The sequence below is a fragment of the Cynocephalus volans genome, chromosome 10, assembly GCF_027409185.1.
Source record: "Cynocephalus volans isolate mCynVol1 chromosome 10, mCynVol1.pri, whole genome shotgun sequence".
Taxonomy (NCBI): Eukaryota; Metazoa; Chordata; class Mammalia; order Dermoptera; family Cynocephalidae; genus Cynocephalus; species Cynocephalus volans.
In genome coordinates this window covers 59624849-59646149 of record NC_084469.1, presented here as the reverse complement: position 1 = coordinate 59646149, position 21301 = coordinate 59624849, and the positions used below count along the sequence as shown (strand labels likewise).

General features: G+C 54.5%; 1 protein-coding gene across 4 annotated transcripts; it reads left to right on the top strand.

Annotated features, from left to right (window-relative positions):
- Window positions 1–3995: 3995 nt before the first annotated feature.
- Window positions 3996–20895, top strand: LIPE (lipase E, hormone sensitive type). 4 transcript variants are annotated; one of them, XM_063111700.1, is made up of 11 exons: window positions 3996–4267; window positions 12014–12549; window positions 14663–14753; window positions 14864–15009; window positions 15218–15403; window positions 15635–15929; window positions 16705–16932; window positions 17426–17599; window positions 19332–19355; window positions 19679–20100; window positions 20560–20895. In XM_063111700.1, the coding sequence occupies exons 2-11, from the start codon at window positions 12034–12036 to the stop codon at window positions 20782–20784; spliced, it is 2307 nt and encodes a 768-aa protein (XP_062967770.1). In that variant the 5' UTR covers window positions 3996–4267; window positions 12014–12033; the 3' UTR covers window positions 20785–20895. The 4 variants fall into 4 exon arrangements, with proteins under 4 accessions (XP_062967770.1, XP_062967766.1, XP_062967769.1 ...); XM_063111696.1 differs by lacking the exon at window positions 3996–4267 and adding an exon at window positions 4281–4682; XM_063111698.1 differs by lacking the exon at window positions 3996–4267 and adding an exon at window positions 10176–10235.
- Window positions 20896–21301: the final 406 nt, after the last annotated feature.

Below are 21301 nucleotides of genomic sequence, written 5' to 3'. Positions count from 1 at the left end.
TTTTTAAGAGATGACCAGTAAGGGGATCTTAACCCTTGACTTGGTGGTGTCAGCATCACGCTCTCCCAAGTGAGCCACTGACATTACAGCTGTCAAGGCCAGCCCTGACATTACATTCTTTGTAAAGATCAGAGTAACAATATCAGGAGATTAAATGGCAACCATCTGTAGGAATGAATAGAGGGGAAAAAATATTACAACTACAGAAACTGCCTCTCCCATAACCCTTTCCTCAAATATCAAAGGGGAGAAAAGAGCATAGTGCTGATAACCTCAAGGTCCAGGGTTCAAAAGTGTACCAGCCAGACACCAAAAAAATAAGTGGTGGTGGGAAAGGAACACACATTCAGAACCTGGTTTCTCTCAACCCATATGAAACAAAGAACTAAATCGCAATGCTTGCCTTATGAGAAGAAACATTTTAACTGAGCGGTGAGTGGGGTGGGGCCCTATTTATGACACAAGAGGGCAAGCCCCTCCCATCTGGGAATAGAGTACTGGGCACACAGCCTCCTCCTATTCCTAATCCTTCCCCTCAAAGTAGGAGGCACAGAGTGGATCAGCAGGCACTGGAGACGGGGCAAGCAGTGATCAGCCCACTTGCCAGCAGCCCTAAAAAGGAAGACCAGAGATGCCAGCATGAAGGAGTAGAACTCAAAGGGCGGTGCCATCATGAGGAGTCAATGAGAGATCTGTAAAGAGGGAGGCCTGGGGAGTGGAGCCCAAAAGGATGAAGCCTGGGAGATCAACATCTCCCATGAGGGAAATAACAAGAGTGGAGACAGATTCTAAGTCAGAATGTAGGCTAAACTGGGAACCTGAGCCACACCAGAGACCTATAACCCAGCCAGAGCCTGGGCCAGAAAAAACACCCACAGCCCAGCCAGGTTCGAAGATTCAGCAGGGATCCAATAACCAACAAGTGCCTGCTTCACAGCAAAGACCCCTCACCCAGGAGGATCCTCTTGCCCACCGTGAAGGTGAACCCCAGCAGGAACCTAGACCCCAACAAAAATCTGCTTCACCACTGGAATTTCTTGCCCCACAGGAGCCTGTACCACAGCAATCAGCTCCCATGCAAAAGGGGCCCTTCACTCAACAGGAAGCTAACTCCCAGCAGGGACCTGAGCCAGGAAAAGAATCTACAACTCAACAGGAACCAGAATTGAGAGAGGAATGTGTAGCCCAGCCAGGACCTAGGCCAGTAGAGCCACCTCTAACTCAACAAGATGAGTCAACATCTATGGTTCAGACTAAAACTGGACCCAAAAAGGGACTCCCTGCCCAGATTGAATCTACATCCCAGGAGAGACCTGAACAGTCAGACCATACAGCCCAGCAAACAACTCCAGTCCAGGGAGCTAAATCAAAGCAAGGATCTTTGAGTGAGTGGGGATTTCTAACAAAACTGCAGGAACTATCCATTGAGCGATCAGCCCAAGAGTGGAAGACATTTTTTGAGTGGGTTACAGATCCCGACTCAGAATTAGATTTGGAGTCATCTTCAGAGACAGATCCTCCAGCAACGAGGGGTGAAACAGTGTCCCAGGGAGTAAAGCTAAACTTCAAAGGGAAACCTAGTTATGAAGTCATGTCAGGATATGGTGGGACATCACCACATGGGAAGAAAACCATTGCCCAGAATCACAGACACTACCCAGACACAGGTGAGTTTGAAGCTGGAGGAAATGGGACATTCATTCATTCATTTCTGAAACACTAGGAACTTACAGTATATCAGGTGAGCTCAGGTCATCCTTCAACAATCCTGTGAGATAAACATCAACATCCCCACTTTACAGATGATGTCACTGAGACATAAAGTAGAGGATCTTGCACAAAGCCATGTGGTTAGGAAGTGGAAAAGACAGGATTTGAAGCCAGGGTCTATCTCCCCTGCACCAGGCTGCCTCTCCACAGAGGATTTGGGGAAATTCAAATAGAGGTGGGAAAGAGCTCTGGGATAGGGAGCAGGAAACCAGGAAAGTTGCCCTCCTCCCAGTGTTCATTCATCTGTCCATAAAAACTGACTGAGCACCAGCTCTGGGGCAAACGCTGTCATAAGCACCAGCAGTACAATGCTTAATGTAGCCTTTACTTTCCTGGAGTTCCATGCTGACTAGGCAGAACATCAGGGATATTAACCATCTATGAGTTTACCAGGTCTGTCCTCCCCTGCCAGGCTGCCTCTACAGAGGACTCTCAGTCAAGTCAAGCCCAAAGGCCTTGGGGTTCCCAGGAAGGAGAAGCTGGGAAGAGAGGCTGCGGGGACACCAAAGTCCCAGGCAAGGTCAGGGAAAGATGGAAGGCAAGTGGGGAGGGCAGCATCAGAGGGTGATGTGTCCAGGGCTCCCTCACCTTCTCTGGCTCTTCCTGGTATTCCTCTGAAGAAGGCAAGGGTGCTCCTGGGGGACAGGCTCCAGCTCTGTGGCACTCGGGCCCTGATCCTGCTCAAAACCCCTGCCATGGAGAAAGGGGAACTGCAAATTTTATTTTTATTTTTATTTTTTTAACTTTTTTTTTCTTTTTTTTTTTTAATTTTATTTTGTCGATATACAATGTGGTTGGTTATTGTGGCCCATTACCGAAACCTCCCTCCCTCCTCCCTCTCCCCCCTCCCACCCAACAATGTCCTTTCTGTTTGCTTGTCGTATCAACTTCAAGGAATCGTAATTGTTATGTCTTCTCCCCCCCCCCAGTTTTTTTTTTTCTTTTGTGTGTGTGTGAATTTATTTATTTATTTTTAGCTCCCACCAATAAGTGAAAACATGTGGTATTTCTCTTTCTGTGCCTGACTTGTTTCACTTAATATAATTCTCTCAAGGTCCATCCATGTCGTTGCAAATGGCAGTATTTCATTCGTTTTTATAGCTGAGTGGTATTCCATTGTGTAGATATACCACATTTTCCATATCCACTCATCCGATGATGGACATTTGGGCTGGTTCCAACTCTTGGCTATTGTAAAGAGTGCTGCGATGAACATTGGGGAACAGGTATACCTTCGACTTGATGATTTCCATTCCTCTGGGTATATTCTCAACAGTGGGATAGCTGGGTCGTACGGTAGATCTACCTGCAACTGTTTGAGGAGCCTCCATACCATTTTCCATAGAGGCTGCACCATTTTGCAGTCCCACCAACAATGTATGAGAGTTCCTTTTTCTCCACAACCTCGCCAGCATTTATCGTTCAGAGTCTTTTGGATTTTAGCCATCCTAACTGGGGTGAGATGGTATCTCAGTGTGGTTTTGATTTGCATTTCCCGGATGCTGAGTGATGTTGAGCATTTTTTCATATGTCTGTTGGCCATTTGTATATCTTCCTTAGAGAAATGCCTACTTAGCTCTTTTGCCCATTTTTTAATTGGGTTGCTTGTTTTTTTCGTGTAAAGTTGTTTGGGAACTGCAAATTTTATCCATGGAATTGGAACTTACTTGTCAAAGTAACCCGTGTGAGAAAAAAAAACAAAAACAAAAAAACAATGCAAGCCCAATCCTGAAGCTCTAAGGCTGTAGTCTGAAGGGTGGGCAATGGTGGTCTCTCCGCCCAGGGGCCTGTCCCTCCCGGAAGGGCTGGGACGTCTTTCTCAGGGCTGAGGAGAAGAGGGTCTCAGTGCCAGGGCTGGCTGTATGCTTTGGGAGAGAGGGGAAGTGGGGCAGGGTGCAAAGAGAAGGTTTGAGGCCTGCTTTCTCCAGAATTGAGGGAAGAGCTGTTTCTCTCGGCCTCCAGAGCCAGTCTCAAGGGACGACCTTGTCACGCCCCCGAGGCGGACAAGGCCGCCTCACCTCAGATACCCTATAAGCAGTTGACTGTGTGCGCATGCGCGACCCTCGAGCCTGCGTTTCCCGCCTCTTCCCAGGCACGCGCCGCTCATTCTACTTCAGCTCCTCTCTACGGACCGGCCCGCGGTCTGAAGCTAGTGCGCAGGCGCCGAGCACTCTTTTCCCTTCTCCCTTCCATTCTTGGGAGAGTTGCGGGGAGAGGGCAGAGGGAGAAAAGAACCCCGAGAAAGAAAGCAATAGAACTAGGAGACGCGGGGGAGAGGGGGCGGGGGGAGAGGGGGGCAGGGAGGGAGGCGGGGCTTCCTCCTCCAACAGCTCTCAGGCACAGCCACGCCTCCAGTACTGGCGCCCCGCCCCGGCTTTGAGTTGCCGGAGAACCTGGCCCGCTCCCCTCCCCCCCGTCCCCAGGTCTCTGCGGTGCCCTGCTCTCCCCCTCCGGCAGGCGGGCCAGGCCGCGTTCTATGGGATCCTTCCGTGGGAAGGTGAGTGGGATGGCGAGGCTAAACACCAGCACGTGAGAAGATCGGAGCTTCCCTATTGGGATGACCTCCGTGGGGCACCCCACTAGTTCTGCCCGAAGGACGCTGTTCGCCGCCTCCGGGGCTGCATTTTTGTTGGCCGCGGGCCCTTTAATGCGTGCGAGAGGGCGGAGCCAGGGCTTAAGCTCTAGCTACTGGGGCCGGGGCCCGGCCGTGGTGTGTAGCTAGGATAGGGCCTCGGAGCGGGGCCTGGCGGCTGGAACTGTCCCCCCCCCCCCGCCCGGGGACAGCAAAGAACTGATGGAGTCAGCCAGGGGAATGGGGCCCGCCGGGGCCGGTGGGGCCCGGGCCTCGAAGAGGGCAAAAGAGGGATCGAGAACCCGCAGTCGCCGGCGGTGGCGAAAAGGCAAGGCTAAAGGTGAGCGCGCAGGGGCCGGCAGCAGCCCAAACCTTGCACATCCTGCGGGGAACTGGGGACAGAGGGGACTGATCCACTGCCACGAGAAGGTGGGGAGCCCGTGGACTGGCCCATTGCCGTCCTGGGGAGGGGTGGGTCGGGATGATCCATTGTGAGAGGGGCGTGATGTGAGAGCGGAATGTCCCACCCAGGCATAGAGACTACCAGACGCCCCAATACCGGCTTGAGAGCAGAGTCCGGACTGCGAGTCCCGTGAACCAGGATTCCTGCTTGGGTTCTGTATTCACTGTGTAACCAAGGTCAACTGCTGACCTGAGTGTTTCCCACCTGGGAAATGGTTCAAGCGCTGATTTCCACGTCTCCAGCGTTCTTGAGAGGATAATGGGGAAGGGGTTTAACAGCTGTTACCCAAAGAGGAAGTTTAGGGGTTGGTCCGGAAAGGTAGGAGGAAGGGATGCCCCGTAGTGGGGAATGCAGCGGGGCCGGTAAGGTACAGCTCGTACAGCTCATCACAGTCCTATCCTATCATCCATTGTCAGTCCACCTGCTTCAGCCCGGCTCCACTGGGGCGTAGCTTCCTGACCCCCAGGCCTCCCAGGACAAGGTGACCCCGGGTTGGCTTTGGATCTCCACAACCTCCCTTGGGAGAAGGGAGGGCTGTCTTCTGGGTTCCCTTAGGTGTCTCATTATTTCCAGATCTCAGAAGGCTGGAGAAAGACTGACAGACCAACAGAGATGCCACAAGCCTCAGGCAGGACCAGGCATTAAGTCCTTGCTCAGTTATGCGTATTTATCAATCTCTGTGAGGACTTGTGGGAAGTTCCTGTGCAGGAAACAAACTGACGTGGCCCCCCAGCCCAAGGGACCCCAAATTCTTTGTTCTTCCTGCCATAGAACACATCATTAGCCAAGGGTAAAACTGGAGTTGGCTCCAGACACACACGTAGGCTCAGACAGGCTCAGAGCTCAGACTGGAGCCCGAGGGCACTCACTGTCATACAGCAAGACACTGAGCCTCACTAGCAGGATGGCATACCTGGAGGCAGTACAGACTACAGTTAAGAACATGGGCCTCGGAGACCTGGTTCCTCAGGCCATAAGCTCTGATGCACTAGGCAACAGGCTCCATCTTTCTCTGCCTCAACTTTCTGAGCTGTACAATGGGCATGATAATAGAGTACCTGACTTGCAGGGCTGTTATGAGGGTTGAATGAGTATAGAGCATTTAGTACTGGCACCTCAGGAGAGGTAGAGGTATTATTACTATTAGTCCCCACTAGACAGTGAGCTCTCTAAGACCAGGGCTGTGTCTGCCTTGTTTACCTTGTATTGCCACAGCCTGGTATGCCAGGCACATAGGCACTCAAATATTTATTGCACTAATAGGTGACGGAATGCATGAACTGTAACATGGGGATATTAATAATCATGCTTGCCTTAGGGTTGTCATGGGGAGTCAAAATCTACTTGGGTAGGGCTCTCTGGACAGGGCTCAGCCAGTCCTACTCACAAACTTATGGACCCACCTACTCACAAAGGCTCATTCCCCCAAGCCCCAAGATCCATGATTTGCCTGTAATTTCCTGAGGCCTGACCTGGTACCAGGCCTCTCAGATGGGTGAATCAGACCCTGCTCCTACCCCAAGGGCATCTGGGCTGGCTCAAGTAGTCCTCATAATCAGTTTGATCTTGCCAGTAAGTGGATGAGGCAAGTGTCATTATGATCACCCCATTTCCCAGATGATGACTCTGAGATTCTGAGGGACCGAGGCCACCTGGGCTTCTTTACCTGGCCAGTGAGGGCAAAGAGATGGCTGCCCCCACCTCCTCAGGGCAGGGAGTTAGTGAATCCACAACTGCTGTATGCCCATCCTTGATTCTGGGCCCAAAAGTTTACAGTTGCGCAGATTCGTTTAGCAGACATTTGCTGAACACCTAGTTGTGCCAGGCCTGGATTCTCAGTGGTGAACAGGATAGACTCACAGTTGAGCTGGGAACACAGCTCTTGGCCAAATAAGACTGTAATTGTAAACTGTGATAAATACAGCAGAGAAAATGAAAGAGGGAAACTTCCCAAGGAGGTAGCATTGGACCCAAGGATGGGAAGGGAGGGCAGAGGACAGCATAGGCAAAAACCCTGAGGCCCGAGGAAGCAGCACATTATAGGGCAGGGAGCTCTGTGAGAGAGGGGAGGAATGGTAAAGGAGGAAGCCGGGGAGGGCAGGGTAAGAGAGGAGGATGTGACCTGTTTTGGGAGGCCATGTCCAGGATTTGGGGCTTTGTCCTGAGAGCAAGGCAGGGAGGCATTGAAGAGTTGGGAGAGTGCGATCAGATTTATGTTTTAGAAAGATCCTCTGGCTGCTATGTGGAGTACAGATTGAAGGAGACTAAATCAGAGACACATAAAGAACTGTTACAGTCATCCAGATGAGGATTCTACAGCCTGGACTAGGGAGGAGGCAGTGGAGGTGGGAGAAGGGCCAGATTTCAGAGGCTCCCCAGGGGCAGAATGGACAGGGCTGGATGATGGATTGGATGGGGGGGTGTGAGTGGGGGAAGTGACCAGGATGACACCCTGGGTTCCAGCTTGAGCGGATGGGGAGAGGTGAGTTCTCAACACACATAGAGATGCACACATGCACACACACACCCAGAGATCAGGATACACACAAACCTGTATATATATTCATACATATACAAACACATGCCCACACAAGCTTACAGGCCGAGAGAAACAGAGACACAGACTCACAGGCTAAGAAACACACATAGGCCATGACGCTTGCACACTAGCATACCTACCTTCAGATATACCGAGAAACATGAAAATGCACAGGCTGAGAAAACATGTTGACACACCCACCCACAAACACGGGCTGGGACTCACACTGGCAATTACACGTAGCTACAGGTGTACATATATACATGTGAACCCCAAAGACACACTCACACCTGACCATCCAGAAAGCACACAGCTGAGGCATAGACAGAGAGAGGAGCGGCACACAAAAAAACCGGAAGAGACCAGCAGTGCCATCCTGGAGCAACCTCTTGCTGGCTCTGTGACCCCAGGCAGTCATGTCACTTCTCTGTGCCTTGGTTTTCTCATCTGCCAAGAGGGGATGATAATGTCCCTCATGGGTTGTGGGGAGGGTGACACAAGTGACTTAACGTAAAGTACATAAAGAGCACAGTGCCTGGTGCTCTGCAGTCATAGGTACAGCATTCGCTCTTATGAAGACACTCTCGGGGGGCAGGCCACACTCATTTGCCCCCCACCTGCATCTGATCCCACGCCTCCCCCGTTCAGAAGCTCTTGCCTCCTCCCAGGCCCCAGACCTGGCCCTTCTTCCATCCTCCCCCCACTTCCTTCCCCACAGCCCTGCTCGGTCCCCAGGGACCAAAGTCCAGGCCAGGTCCAGCTGTCCAGTGGCTCTTTAGGGCAAAGGGCTGGTGCCCAGTCAGCCGGATACTCCCCTAGCCAAGCCCTCTCAGCCCTACCTCTACCCCAGTTCTCATCCATGGCCCTAGTCGGCCTGCCCCTACCCCAGTTCCCTCTGTCTGGGATTCTTGGCAGGTTTCTGGCAGCCTCCCTTCCTCATGGCTCCACCAACCCAGCCCTCAGGGAGCCATGTGGAACAGGGCAAAGGGCAGGGCTGTGGAGTCACCGGGGCCTGTGCAAGTCATTTGTTCTGTTGGAGGCATGTTTTCTCCTCATCTTTAATAAAGATTCCCACCCCATAGATAGGAAGTAAATGAGACTGGGTTTTTAAAGTGGGGAATTACAGTGTCAGGCAATATTTACCAGGAGCCAGCCATGGGCCAGACACTGCTTAAGGGCTGAATAAAAAAGGCAAAAAGCCCTGCCCTTGGGAAGCCTATAATCTAGTCAGGGAGATGGAGAGCAAACAACATAAATAGTAAATTGTATAGTATATTAGATGGTGATAAATGCCACAGAGAAAAATAACCCAATATACCATTTCGGTGAAGCCAAGTGTTCCCACAAGCAAACCACTTGCAGAAAATGACACCCATGGGGTGCCGGTTATAAAGCATGTCTTCCACTCTGAGTGGGCAGAATGGCCATGTGCAGTTTCCAGATGAGGAAACCAGACTCATGCAGAATGGCCTGGCAAGTGGCATGGGCCAGTATCCCATTTCACAGCTGCCAAGCTTAGAGCTGCCTCCCGAGGCCTCAGTCTGTCCATCTGTCCATCTGTTCACGGGCCATGGGAAGGGATGGTCTTCTCCCAAGCTTCCCCCCACCCCCTCTGTCCCTACTCTGACTCTTCTGCCTTCCTTCCTTCCTCAGATATTTGCTGAGCACCTGCTATGCTAGGCCCCATGCCAGGCCCTTGGACCACCCCGTCCTCCTGGCTATGACAGTCCTGGGGGGAAAGATAGGGGATTCACTTCCAGCCAAGCAAGTGACACTAAGGCCTCAGGGCCTCTAATTTGCACAGGCCCCTTTCAAGGGCTCTGTTCCTAGTTTTGTATTTAGAATTTTGTATTCTTCTTCCTAAACAGCCATAGCCCCACACCTTATAAGCTTCATGACTCCATAAAACCTGTTTCTCTCCTGGGGGAGACAAACAACAAATATGTAAACAAATAAATGTATAATTGCAAAATGTGTAAAACTCCAGGAAGGAGAACTATGTACTATGGCAAAAAATAACGGGGGAAGGTGTATATTTACATGGGGAGGAGAGTTAGAGAGTCCCTCTTTGAGGAGGTGACAAGCTGAGGCCTGAAGGGTGAAAAAGAGCCAGCCAGACAAGGAGCATATACAGTAACATAGGTGAAGCGTCTGTCTGAGCCTCAGTTTCCCCATATGTGAGGTGGGGATAGCAGTCACAGCAGGGTTGGCTGTGAAGGGTAAGTGGCAAATTCAGGGTGCCTGCTATGGGAAGACTACCCATTAAGACTTGTGACTTGGGCCCCTCACTGAGCTTGGCACTGCCCTTAATCAGCTTTTGTCCTCCCAGGAGAGACAGGCAGGGCTGGCTACCTCCTCTTTCCCCCCAACAGCTGGGGCCTGCTGTGCCAGGGCCAGCCTGGGGGTGGGAGCTGAGATCACTGGGCCTTTGGCTCCCTGAATCCACTCTGGGCAGAGAGAGGGCAGCCTGGCTGGGTGAGAGGGGACAATTTGTTCAGGATTAGGGCTGAGACTGCTGGGTCGTGACACGGCAGGAGGGGCTGGGGGCCTAGACTCCTGGGTCTGAGAGAGTTGGGAACCGAGGATCTGGACCCCTGGGTCATAGGAAGGACGAGGATGGGGACCTGGACTCCTGAGTTCTAAGGCAGAGGAAGCCTGTGACAAGGATTCCCAGTTGAGCTGGGACTGGCAGCAAGCTGTGCAGCAGGGAGTTGGGCTCTGCTCTGTTTACAACACGTGGTTCTCACTGTCCTTTCTGGGTGGGAGGTGGAGCCTGTGGCCACACCCTAGGCGGGCCAGCCCCTGCCCCAGTTTATCACCCCAGGCTGCTACTGACACTAGCCACAGACCAGCAGTCCCAGCCCCGGGAGCTCTGAAGAGGCCTGGGAAGGGTGAGTGTACAGCCAGTTCAACTGAGAGACAGGAATGGCTGCTGCCAGAGCCTAGGGCTTAGAAATGAGAGGAGACACTTTCTTCTGGGGAAGCAAGGAGCCATGAACCCAGGAAGCAAGGTGCCAGGCTTCAGAATGGAAGAGTCCCTGGGATTGATGATGGCATCCCTAACAAGGGGGCCAAGAGCAGCTTGTCCAGGATCTAGGTGACAGGGCATCCAAGAAACAGGGTGGCCTGAGTCCATGGGAAGGATGGGGATCCTCAAGAGAAGATCACTGGGGATGCTGAAGTATGGGGAGTCAGGTGTAGTACAGAGCTACAAGTGTTTGTAGCTCCAGCCTCCAGAGTCCTGAGAGGGAGTCTGGCATAAGATACACCTCTGGACCCAGAGATCGGGGTGTGAATTGGCTCTTCCACTTTCAGTGCAGCCCTCAGCTCCTTAGCACATCTGAGCCTCAGTTTCGTGTCCTATAAAATGGGAATGCCAGCAATAGTAGAGATTTGAACTTAGGCAATGTGGGTCTCGGAGGGTTAGCACACCAAATGAGCAGATGCACAGAAAGCTCTTAGAACAGTGTCTGGAACAGTGAGCTCAAGGTCAGTGGCAGCGATGAGTAGTGCTGTCCCAGGCAGGAGAGCAGAGCTGGCCATGCAATTCAAGAGCAGTGGACAAGCCCAAAGGCCAGAGGATCCAGTTGGGGGAGAAGTGAGACCAAGTTTCGTGGATCCCGCAGAGGAACAGGGAGGGAGCTGGAGTTTGGATGGGGTTCCACAGCCAGATTTGACTCCTCAGGAGTGACTCCTCTGTTTTAAGTAAGGCTAGAATTATGAGCTCCTGGGACTGGGAGGAGATTTGGGCATGGGGAATAGGTGGGCTAGGGGCTGAACTTTCCCAAATACTGTTGGAGGGGAAGGGCCTGTGGGTTACACCTGGGGCCTAAGAAGGAAAAGTGGAATGGGGGGGCCTGGACTCCTGGGTCCTGAGAGAGAGGACTAACTGGAGGTCCAGACTTCTCAGAACCTAGGAGGAGCCCTGGGCCCCAGAAGGTGCCTGAACTCTTGGGTCCCTGAAAGAAAGAAAGAAGGGTCGGCAGACTCCTGGGTCATAGGAGAGATGCAGGAGCTAGGGAACCAGATTCTTGTGGGCTCTGGAGAATGTCTAGACTCCTGGGTCAAAGACAGGGGAAAAGGTCAGAACAGCAAGTTTATGAGTCCCAAATAGGAGAAAGCAGGGACTTCTGGATCCTGAAGAGGAAGGGCCTGGGGTCTGGGTCTAGACTCCTGGGTCTGAGAGAAGACGGAACCGAGGATTCAAATGTCTAGTTCTTGAGGAGGGAGAAGGGCACTGGGTATTTGGACTCATGGATCCTAAAGAAGGAAGGGGACAGGGCCCCAGACTCCTGAGTTCCAGAAACAAGGGGTGACCTCCTGCATCTAAGGGAAGAGGGGCTGCTGTCTTTGGTCCCTGGTTCTGAAGGAAGAAAGGACCAGGTTCTGAAACCTGGGTCTAAGAGAGGAGGGGCTGGGGGCCTCGATGCCTGGGTATGATGAAGGAGGGGCTGGGGGCCTGGACTTCTGGGTATGATGGAGGAGGGGCTGGGGCCTATATTCCTGGGTCTGAGGGAGGAGGGGCTGAGGGCCTGGATGCCTGGGTATGATGGAGGAAGGGCTGGGGGCCTGTACCTGAGGCAGAAGGGGGATAAGACCTGGACTTCTGGGCCCCAGCTGAGCAAGGATTGATCCAGCGCTGCCTAAGAGGCCTCCCCTCTACCCACAGCCTCAAGGCTCTTGCACAGCATGGACCTGCGCACAATGACACAGTCGCTGGTGACTCTGGCAGAGGACAACATGGCCTTCTTCTCCAGCCAGGGCCCTGGGGAGACAGCACGGCGGCTGTCGGACGTCTTTGCAGGTGTGCGGGAGCAGGCGCTGGGGCTAGAGCCAGCCCTGGGCCGCCTGCTGGGCATGGCGCACCTCTTTGACCTGGACGCAGAGACGCCAGCCAATGGGTACCGCAGCCTAGTGCACACAGCCCGCTGCTGCCTGGCGCACCTACTGCACAAATCCCGCTATGTGGCCTCCAACCGCCGCAGCATCTTCTTCCGCACCAGCCACAACCTGGCTGAACTGGAGGCCTACCTGGCTGCCCTCACCCAGCTCCGTGCTCTGGCCTACTACGCTCAGCGCCTGCTGGCCACCAATCAGCCCGGGGGGCTCTTCTTCGAAGGCGACGAGGGGCTCACTGCTGACTTTCTGCGCGAGTATGTCACACTGCATAAGGGCTGCTTCTATGGCCGCTGCCTGGGCTTCCAGGTGAGCCCCCTGCTCCGTGCCCCTCTGTGCCCACAGTGAAGGCACCTGATGGCCCCTAAACCTGGCCAATGGTATGGTAAAATAACCACAATGGTCAGTATTATTGGATTCAGACAGCAGTAGATACAGAAAGGGGAAGTTGGCTGGAGCTCAGACAGCAGCACCAGGGGTCTCAAACTCATGGCCCCTGTGCCAGATGGACAGTATAGAAAGAAATCTTTAACTTGCATAACTTTTTTCCATCAGGATATCCACTACTCTTTATTGCCCTATACTCAAGAGATTCATTCACTCATTTATGTTACCTGTCTGGCCCCTGAAGTCATTGAGTTTCAGATCCCTAGGAGGTCTCAAAGGCCTATTCTGTAGCATGCCCCATTCAGTCATCTCCACTGGAGTCCTGGGAGGGGGTCAGGTGCTAGCTCATAGCTGCTAGGCTGGGACCTGGGCTTTTTGATTCACTTTAGGAGCTGTAGGATCACAGGATTTTCAGGCTGGAAGGAGGGCCAATTAGCCCATCAGAGTTGGTGACAGGGAGGAAGACCTGGTTGTGGCCTCTCTCCTCCCTGAACTAGGCATCCTGACCCTAGCTGTAGGCCTTCTCTTACCCTCTGCCATCTCAAACCACCCTTAGGGAGACACTGCTCATCTATACACTTAAGCTCATCTACACCCAAAGGCTCTCAGACTTGTGTAAAAAGTGATTTGGGGACTTGGAGAATTGGGGGGGTCTTGGGACACCAGGCCCAGAGCAGAGGCTCAGAATACTGTCTGGGGTTCGTGCTAGGTCCCCCAGTCCCCAGCTGCATCAAGGAACCACAGCAGGAGTATCTGGAGCTGTGTGACCCTGTCCTCTGGGCCTCCCCCCACCTAAGTGATAGCAGAGCTTGGCAGTCCCTCAGCCTCCCCGTTCCACCCTACCTCACCAGGCTTTCCTGTGGGCCAGTCTGTTCACAGCAACCCAGCCAGGCATTCCTAGGAACCTCCCCTCACCCAGGGTGAACCCACAAATATTGATCAGAAGCCGGGCCAGCCAGCTTCTCTCTGTGTGCCAGCTGTGACCTTGAAGTCACAAGAAAAAGATACCAGGGCTGCCTGAACCAGCATCCTAGCCACAATGGCCAGGCACCCCTGTGCTCTCTGGCCTACTAGGCCACCAGCCAGAGGCAGGACCATGCCTGACAGCTACTCTCTGAAAGCCCGGCTCTGCTCTGGTACAGAACCTCCCCCTCTAGAACTTCAGCCCCCAGGAGGACAGAGGCCTCCCCTGTCTCCAGCCCAGTGTCTAACACACAGTAGTACCTTGGCCAGTGTTTGTTTACTGAACAGAAGAACTGTACTGGCCCCTTGCCTTGGCCTCCTGTGACTTAAAGCTTGCCTCTGATCCTGTCTCCCCATGTCTCTTCTTAACTGCCTGTCTCCTCTCTCAGATGCTGTGTCTTCCCATTCTCTAGGGTAGCTGTCTGCCCCCATCTCAGGGCTTTAGTCTCCCCATCTGGCTGTCTTTCTGCCTCAAGATCTCTGTATCTCTGTACCTGTCTAGTTGTCTCTGACCATCTCCCTGTTTGTCTTCCTGCTGCCCCATCTCTCTGTCCTCTCCCTGTAACTTTTAGGAAATCCCTCATCATCCTACTCCTCAGCTCTCAGCCCAGGCCCTCACCTCCTGCCCCTCTCCCACACTCACTCTGCTCCCCCCACAGCGGCCCCCTGGCCTTCACTGCCCATGCCACTCGGGCCCACCTCAGGGCCTTTGCACAGGCTGTGCCCTCTGCAGAGAACACCCTTCCCTTGCTTCATTCACATCCTTCTCTGAACCCCATCTAAGTAGCCTGACCCCTGGTCGTCACTCTGTGTCCCCTCCACCTACTGTCTTTTTCTTCAAATCATTGTTACTTGACGTTATATTGCATGTGGCTTTATTTGCTTATCATCCTCTTCCCTTCGAGAACATCAGGTCCTTGAAGGGGCCTAGAGCCATGCCTGGCACACAGTAGGAGCTAACGAAATGTTTAACGAATGAATGTGTCTCCCCCATGTGTCTTTGCACCTCACTCCTGCCCTGTCCCCGTCCCATTCCTAAGTAGGTGGGTGATGCTGCTGTGTCTCTCCACAGTTCACACCCGCCATCCGGCCGTTCCTGCAGACCATCTCCATCGGGCTAGTGTCCTTTGGGGAGCATTACAAACGCAATGAAACAGGCCTCGGTGAGTGCCAGCAGGGCCCTACCGCACCCTTCCCTGCTGTCCCTCCTCCCCACCCCTGCCCAAGCAGCCTAACCCACCGGGGTATCCTGACACCTCTTATGACCCCCCAGGTGTGACTGCCAGCTCCCTCTTTACCAGCGGCCGCTTTGCCATCGACCCAGAGCTGCGAGGGGCCGAGTTTGAGCGGATCATACAGAACCTGGACGTGCACTTCTGGAAAGCCTTCTGGAATATCACAGAGATTGAGGTGCTATCGGTGAGTATGGGGCCTGATAAGGGCCCTGACCTGTGACAGATGGGGCACTGAGACCCAGAGACCCAGCTGAGGCCACAGCAAGTCTCTACAGGGCTCCAGGCCCAGGGTTAGCTCATGAGGGGAAAGGCTGCAGATTGGAGGCCAGAGGTCTGAGGGGCATTGCCACAGGCAGCCCCTCCTTAGCCCTCCTTCTGTTCCCTGCCCCCAGTCTCTGGCCAACATGGCATCAGCCACCGTGAGGGTAAGCCGCCTGCTCAGCCTACCGCCCGAGGCCTTTGAGATGCCGCTAACTGCTGACCCAACACTCACGGTCACCATCTCACCCCCACTGGCCCACACGGGCCCCGGGCCCATCTTCGTCAGGCTCATCTCCTATGATCTGCGTGAAGGACAGGTAGGGCCCCGGCCTCAGCTAGGAATAGGAACAGAGCTGAGGAGCATGGGCAGCCCCTCCCCAGCCCTAGATGCCCTTCCTGCCATTCTCACACCTCTGCCCCACACCGCCCTCCTGCCTCCCACTGCTCATTCCTGCACCCACCCTGTGCCTCTGAGCACGTCCCTTTGCAGAGGGAGAAGGCCCAGGCAGGCCCACCCCAGCCTCACCCCGCTCCCTCCTCACCTGCAGGATAGTGAGGAACTCAGCAGCCTGGTGAAGTCTGAGGGCCAGCGGAGCCTGGAGCTGCGGCCACGGCCCCAGCAAGCACCCCGCTCGCGCTTCCTGATAGTGCACTTCCACGGCGGCGGCTTCGTGGCCCAGACCTCTAAATCCCACGAGCCCTACCTCAAGAGCTGGGCCCACGAGCTGGGTGCCCCCATCCTCTCCATCGACTACTCATTGGCCCCCGAGGCCCCTTTCCCCCGCGCGCTGGAGGAGTGCTTCTTCGCCTACTGCTGGGCCATCAAGCACTGTGCCCTCCTTGGTGTGCCCAAACCCCTCACCCGCTCCTGCTCCCATCCCTGCCCCAACCTGCTTCCACCACCCCATCTCATCCTGCAAGGGGGGTGGGGGGCTGAACCACCTAGTTCCTCAAGCCTCAGCCTCACACCCTCTGCCACCTGCTCACCCCACTCCTGCCCTATCTTCCATCTCAGCCACTTCATCCTCTGCCTCCTGCTCCTTCCCTCCAGCCTGAGTCTCCATCTCCTCCACCTCCCCACCTACCTTAAGTCCATTTCCCACCCTCCTCCTGTCTCCTCTGGCCTGTTCTTTCGTCCTTCAGTTGCTCCACCCCCTGCTCTCCTGGCCCATGCTCCAGCCCACCCTCCAGCTCCTCTGATCTCCCTCTTCAAGGACACAGAGCAGGCTGTGGTCCAGCCCTTCTGTGCTGTCAGCCTGAATCCTGACCTTCCCTCTCCCAGCCTCTGATGCCCTCCCTCCTTGAGCTTGCCTCTCCCACCACCTGCCCTCCTTACTGCTGACCTCCAGCCCCCAAACTTTCCCAGAGCTTCCTGACCCTTGGGCCTCTCCACATCCCAAGGCTTCTTGATCCTCTGACCACTCTCTACCAAATGGGTCCAAATCCCTGCCTTGATTGACCAGTCTCTAACACTGTAGTCTGCTAGGCCTTGGGAAACCCCGTGCCCCACCTCTGAGAGCCCAGCTCTCATAGCTCAGAGCTTGAGTTCCTCCCTGCCCTCCTTCCCCAGAACCCTGCCCCTGACACACTATGACCAAAACCCTCCCACCCCAACCAGGCTCAACAGGGGAGCGGATATGCCTTGCAGGGGACAGTGCAGGTGGGAACCTCTGCTTCACCGTGTCCCTTCGGGCAGCAGCCTATGGGGTACGGGTGCCAGATGGCATAATGGCAGCCTACCCAGCCACAATGCTACAGTCTGCTGCCTCTCCCTCCCGCCTGCTGAGCCTCGTGGACCCCTTGCTGCCCCTCAGCGTGCTCTCAAAGTGTGTCAGCGCCTATGCCGGTGAGGCCCACACTCTCAGAGCAGGGGTGCTTAGATGCCTGCACCATGCAGGGACAAGGATTGGGACCCAGTCCTCTGGGTCAGACGGTAGAGAGGGCTGGGGACCTGGACTCCTCGGTCTGTGGAAGGAGGAGGCTGAGAAGCCAGACCCCTGAGTCTGAGAAAGGAGGGACTAGGGGCCCAGACTCCTGTGTCTAAGGGAGGAGGGGGATCCTGACTCCTGGGTCTGAAGGAAGAGGAGGCTGGGAACCCGGGGTCTGAGGGAGGAGGTACTGGGGGCCTGGACTCCTACATCTGAGGGAGGAGGTACTGGGGGCCTGGACCCCTGGGACTGAGAGGAGGGGCCAGGCAGAGGAACCTGAGACTCCTTTTTTCTTCTGAAGTGATCAGATGTTCTTGGGTCCACTGGGGCTCAGATGCCTAAAGTTCTGGGTGTTGAGACTGGGCCCAGAAAGAGAGGAGACCCACTCAACCCCCCACATACACTCTGCAGGTGCGGAGACAGAGGACCACTCTGATTCAGATGAGAAGGCGCTGGGCGTGATGGGGCTGGTACGGCGGGACACAGCCCTGCTCCTCCGAGACCTCCGCCTGGGCGCCTCCTCATGGCTCAACTCCTTCCTGGAGCTGAGTGGGCGTAAATCCCAAAAGACAGAGCTCATAGCAGGTGAGTAACTCCCTCCCCCATGCACCCAGCCAAGGTAGCCAGGAGGGCCAGCCTGGCAAAGCAGAAGTCCCGGGACAGGAAAGGGGTCAAGCCCCCGGCACACAGGAAAGCAGAGATCACCTTCCTGACTGGCTGTGCTCCCTATCCATCTATGGCATCCTGGAAATTATAGGACTTCTAGTCTCCTAGGTCATCTCAAATTCCCAGGAATTACAGGATTTAGCTTTCCTGACAGCCTCACCCAAAAAGGCCCTGAACCCTGGGAAATGACTCAGAAGATCTGTCACATGTCCTGATTTTTAATCTTTGAAAATCCTTTGGGCCTTTAGGCAGAGGTCCAGGCCTCCTCAATTCTTTCCACAGACTTTTAACAAAGGCACTTGGAACTAATATCCCCCCAGGGGCTGGTCTAGGAACTGGGGTGAGGAGATCAACAGATTGGAGAGACCTTGGGAAGTGGAGGAGATTCCTAGCTTTAGGTGGTGGCAGGACCCTCAGGATGCCAAAAATCACTTCCATGCAGGGATCCATTTATTCCCCACCATAACTTTTTGAGGATTTTAAAGTATCACCAATTCAATTTATTTTCTATCTCTAGCAACCCAACAGTATTTTCTGAATAATAGGAATTGCATGTTCAAAAGTAGATGCATTTCCTGTTATTCGAAAATTATTCCAATTGAGTGAATTATTCCAATTTAATTATTCCAATTAAAATTAAATTTTAAATTTAAGTTTTTAATTTTAGGATCTTCAAATAGATGCAAATAAAAACATACAAAAACAATTAAAGGAGAGTTGAATTTGAGGCATGTGGACCATTGAGCACTGGGGTTTTCCCTATGGGATGGGTGATAAGCACAGCCTCTGGAGGCTCACACTCCAGTCTAGCTCCCCACTCCTCAAGTTACTTGCTGGTTGCTGGTTGACATGGGCAAGTAACATTGTCTGTGAGCCTTGGTGTCCTCTTCTGTGAAATGGGTACAATAAGAGTACCTGCCTCATTGGGTTGTTATGAGGACTGCATGCACCTATTTGCATCAAGTGCCCAGCACAATACCTGGTGCTCTTAGAAGACGTCAGCACCCCTGTGCCCTGTGTCAACAATCCTGTTGCAGTGACCTTCTGGGTCACAGAACACTTAAGCGATTATTCTCACATCATCTTGCATTTTGCCTTGGTATATTTATAAAGACAAGTGAAAAAACTGAATGTAGGATCCTGATGCTACTGATAAGCAGCATTGGTCTGATGAAATTAATAAAGCTAAGGCTAAGGTGGGCACACCAGGCAGGCTGGAAACGTATCTTTAGCATCATTTGGGCACTTGCTTGCCTGGTCACTGAAAGGGAAGGGGTAAAACCGAAGAACATGAAGGAAATGTTTGGGAGCACATCTGTGTGGCTACAGGTGCAGGATCCCTGGGAATCTAATCTACCCTTGAGACTTGTTAGCTCCCGGTGAACACGGCCTCCTTTCAAGCGCTGTGGGCTTGCTCACTGTTTGAATCACTTTGATGCATTTACACCCTGTGTCAAATGGTCACAAAAAGCTGGCTGGGCCTCATGCTGAGACTGGGTAGAGCTGGAACAGGGCACCAGGCCTAAGAATAAAACCTTAATACTGGCATATTACAATCTCCTGGGGGTAGCAGTACCTAATCCCACATATCTTATCCCACTGAGCCCTTACCACCTATGAACTAAGAACTATTTTTATCTCCTTTGTACAGAGGAAGAAACTGAGGCTCGCAGAGGTAAACGGCACTTAACCTTCCCAGTCACTGCACACACACCCTCCACTAGGACACAGCCCCACCTCCAAGACCACCATGTAACTCACTCCACCCCCCTTCGGAGTTGCAACCTGGGGCCCCTGGAACTCTCCACCCATCCCCCAGGGGAGTCTGGGGGAACACCCTAGGCCTCCACAGCCCTCCACAGCTGCGGAGGATGCAGCTCCTCCTCCTCACAGGCCACTGCCCTCCCCACTACCCTCCCTGCCAGCTACCCATACACCTAGCTACCAGAGCCAGGCTTATCCGTGGCCGTCCAACCCCCGACCCTGCCCCTGTCACAGAGCCAATGCGCCGCAGCGTGTCTGAAGCAGCACTGGCCCAGCCCGAGGGCCTACTGGGCACAGACTCCCTCAAGAGCCTGACACTGAAGGACTTGAACCTAAGGAGCAGCTCCGAGAAGTCAGGCATCCCCGAGATGTCACTGTCCACTGAGACACCTGGCCCTTCCACACCCTCGGACGTCAACTTCTTATTGCGGCCCGGGGATGTCCCCGAAGAGGCTGAGACCAAAGATGAGCTAAGCACCAAGGACAGAGGCCCTGGCGTCGGTGCTGCCTTCCCTGAGGGTTTCCACCCACGACGCTCGAGCCAGGGTGCTACACGGATGCCCCTCTACTCATCGCCCATCGCCAAGAACCCCTTTATGTCACCGCTGCTGGCGCCTGACAACATGCTGAAGAGCCTGCCACCCGTGCACATTGTGGTGAGCGCCAGACGGGGAAGGTGCACCCGCCCTGAGGAGCAGGATGGGGTGGGGCATAGGTGCACCTGGGGAAGAGATCTCCGAGTGGGGGAAAGTAGGTTGCCCAACCGAGAGGAGAGGTGTGCCACCAGGAGAGAACAGTGTCTGGGAATGGGAGGACGGAGTCAGGGCTACCGTTTTCTTTTGCGATTTGGTTGAGGGCTAAGGGGTTGGGGCAGTGGGGCAGCCGCTAGGCTTGGAGAGTTGCAGAGAAAAGCTGGGTCTCCGGGGAAGCGGGGAGAGGGTAGAAGAGAGTGGACAGAGGCCAAGGAGCCCAGTTAACCTCATTCTCTTTTCCTTCCCACATCTCCATCTATTCCGTCCCCAACTCCCCGCACCCCCATGTTTACGTCCATGTGATTCCCCCTCCCTTCGTTCTTCTACCGTGTCCCCCCACCGCACCCCCCGGCCATTCCGCAGGCGTGCGCGCTGGACCCCATGCTGGACGACTCGGTCATGTTCGCGCGGCGACTGCGTGGTCTGGGCCAGCCGGTGACACTGCGCGTGGTGGAGGACCTGCCGCACGGCTTCCTGACGCTGGCGGCGCTGTGCCGTGAGACGCGGCAGGCCGCGGAGCTGTGCGTGGAGCGCATCCGCCTGGTCCTCACTCCGCCCGCCGCCCCCGCGCCCGCGCCACCGCTCTGAGACTCCGGCCGGGGCCGGGCCGCGCAGGGAGATGGGGGCTGCGGGGGGCGACACTAAAGGCCTCTTGTTCCCATCTGCGCCGCCTCCGTGGTGAATGAGCTTTGGGACGGGCGGGAGGGGGCGGGCTGTGCCTTAGGTCGGGGGGCGGCAAGGGGGCCGAAAGTGGAGAGCCCGGCCTGGGGGAGGGGGGCGCGCACACACCGGTCAGCGAGACAGCTACACTTGCACTCCACCGATGCCTTCTCTGGCTGCTCGACCGCCGCAGGGGCAGGGTCTGGCTCTCCCTTGCAGGTCGGCTTGTTTGTTTGCTGTAAATAAAAGTATTTAATTAGTTTGGCCTCTCTCAAATAGGGTGGGTGTTTGCCCACCAGGGGGCAGCATCGGACTCAAACGGCTGGGAACCGAGAAACCTGAGAAGGAAGGGTGTGTGGACGGGCGGGGGCGGGGGTGGGGGAGAGTGGACTCCGTACTGACAGAGCCACCGCTCCCTCAGACTTAATCCAGATGGAGTGCCAGA

What these genes read in the sequence shown, in the direction of transcription:
- LIPE (XM_063111696.1), top strand. Translation starts at nt 4,565, where the DNA reads ATGGAGTCAGCCAGGGGAATGGGGCCCGCCGGGGCCGGTGGGGCCCGG. An exon ending in GCGAAAAGGCAAGGCTAAAG is followed by an intron (nt 4,683 to 12,013) that starts GTGAGCGCGCAG and finishes CTCTACCCACAG; the next exon opens with CCTCAAGGCTCTTGCACAGC. An exon ending in ATGATCTGCGTGAAGGACAG is followed by an intron (nt 15,404 to 15,634) that starts GTAGGGCCCCGG and finishes CCTCACCTGCAG; the next exon opens with GATAGTGAGGAACTCAGCAG.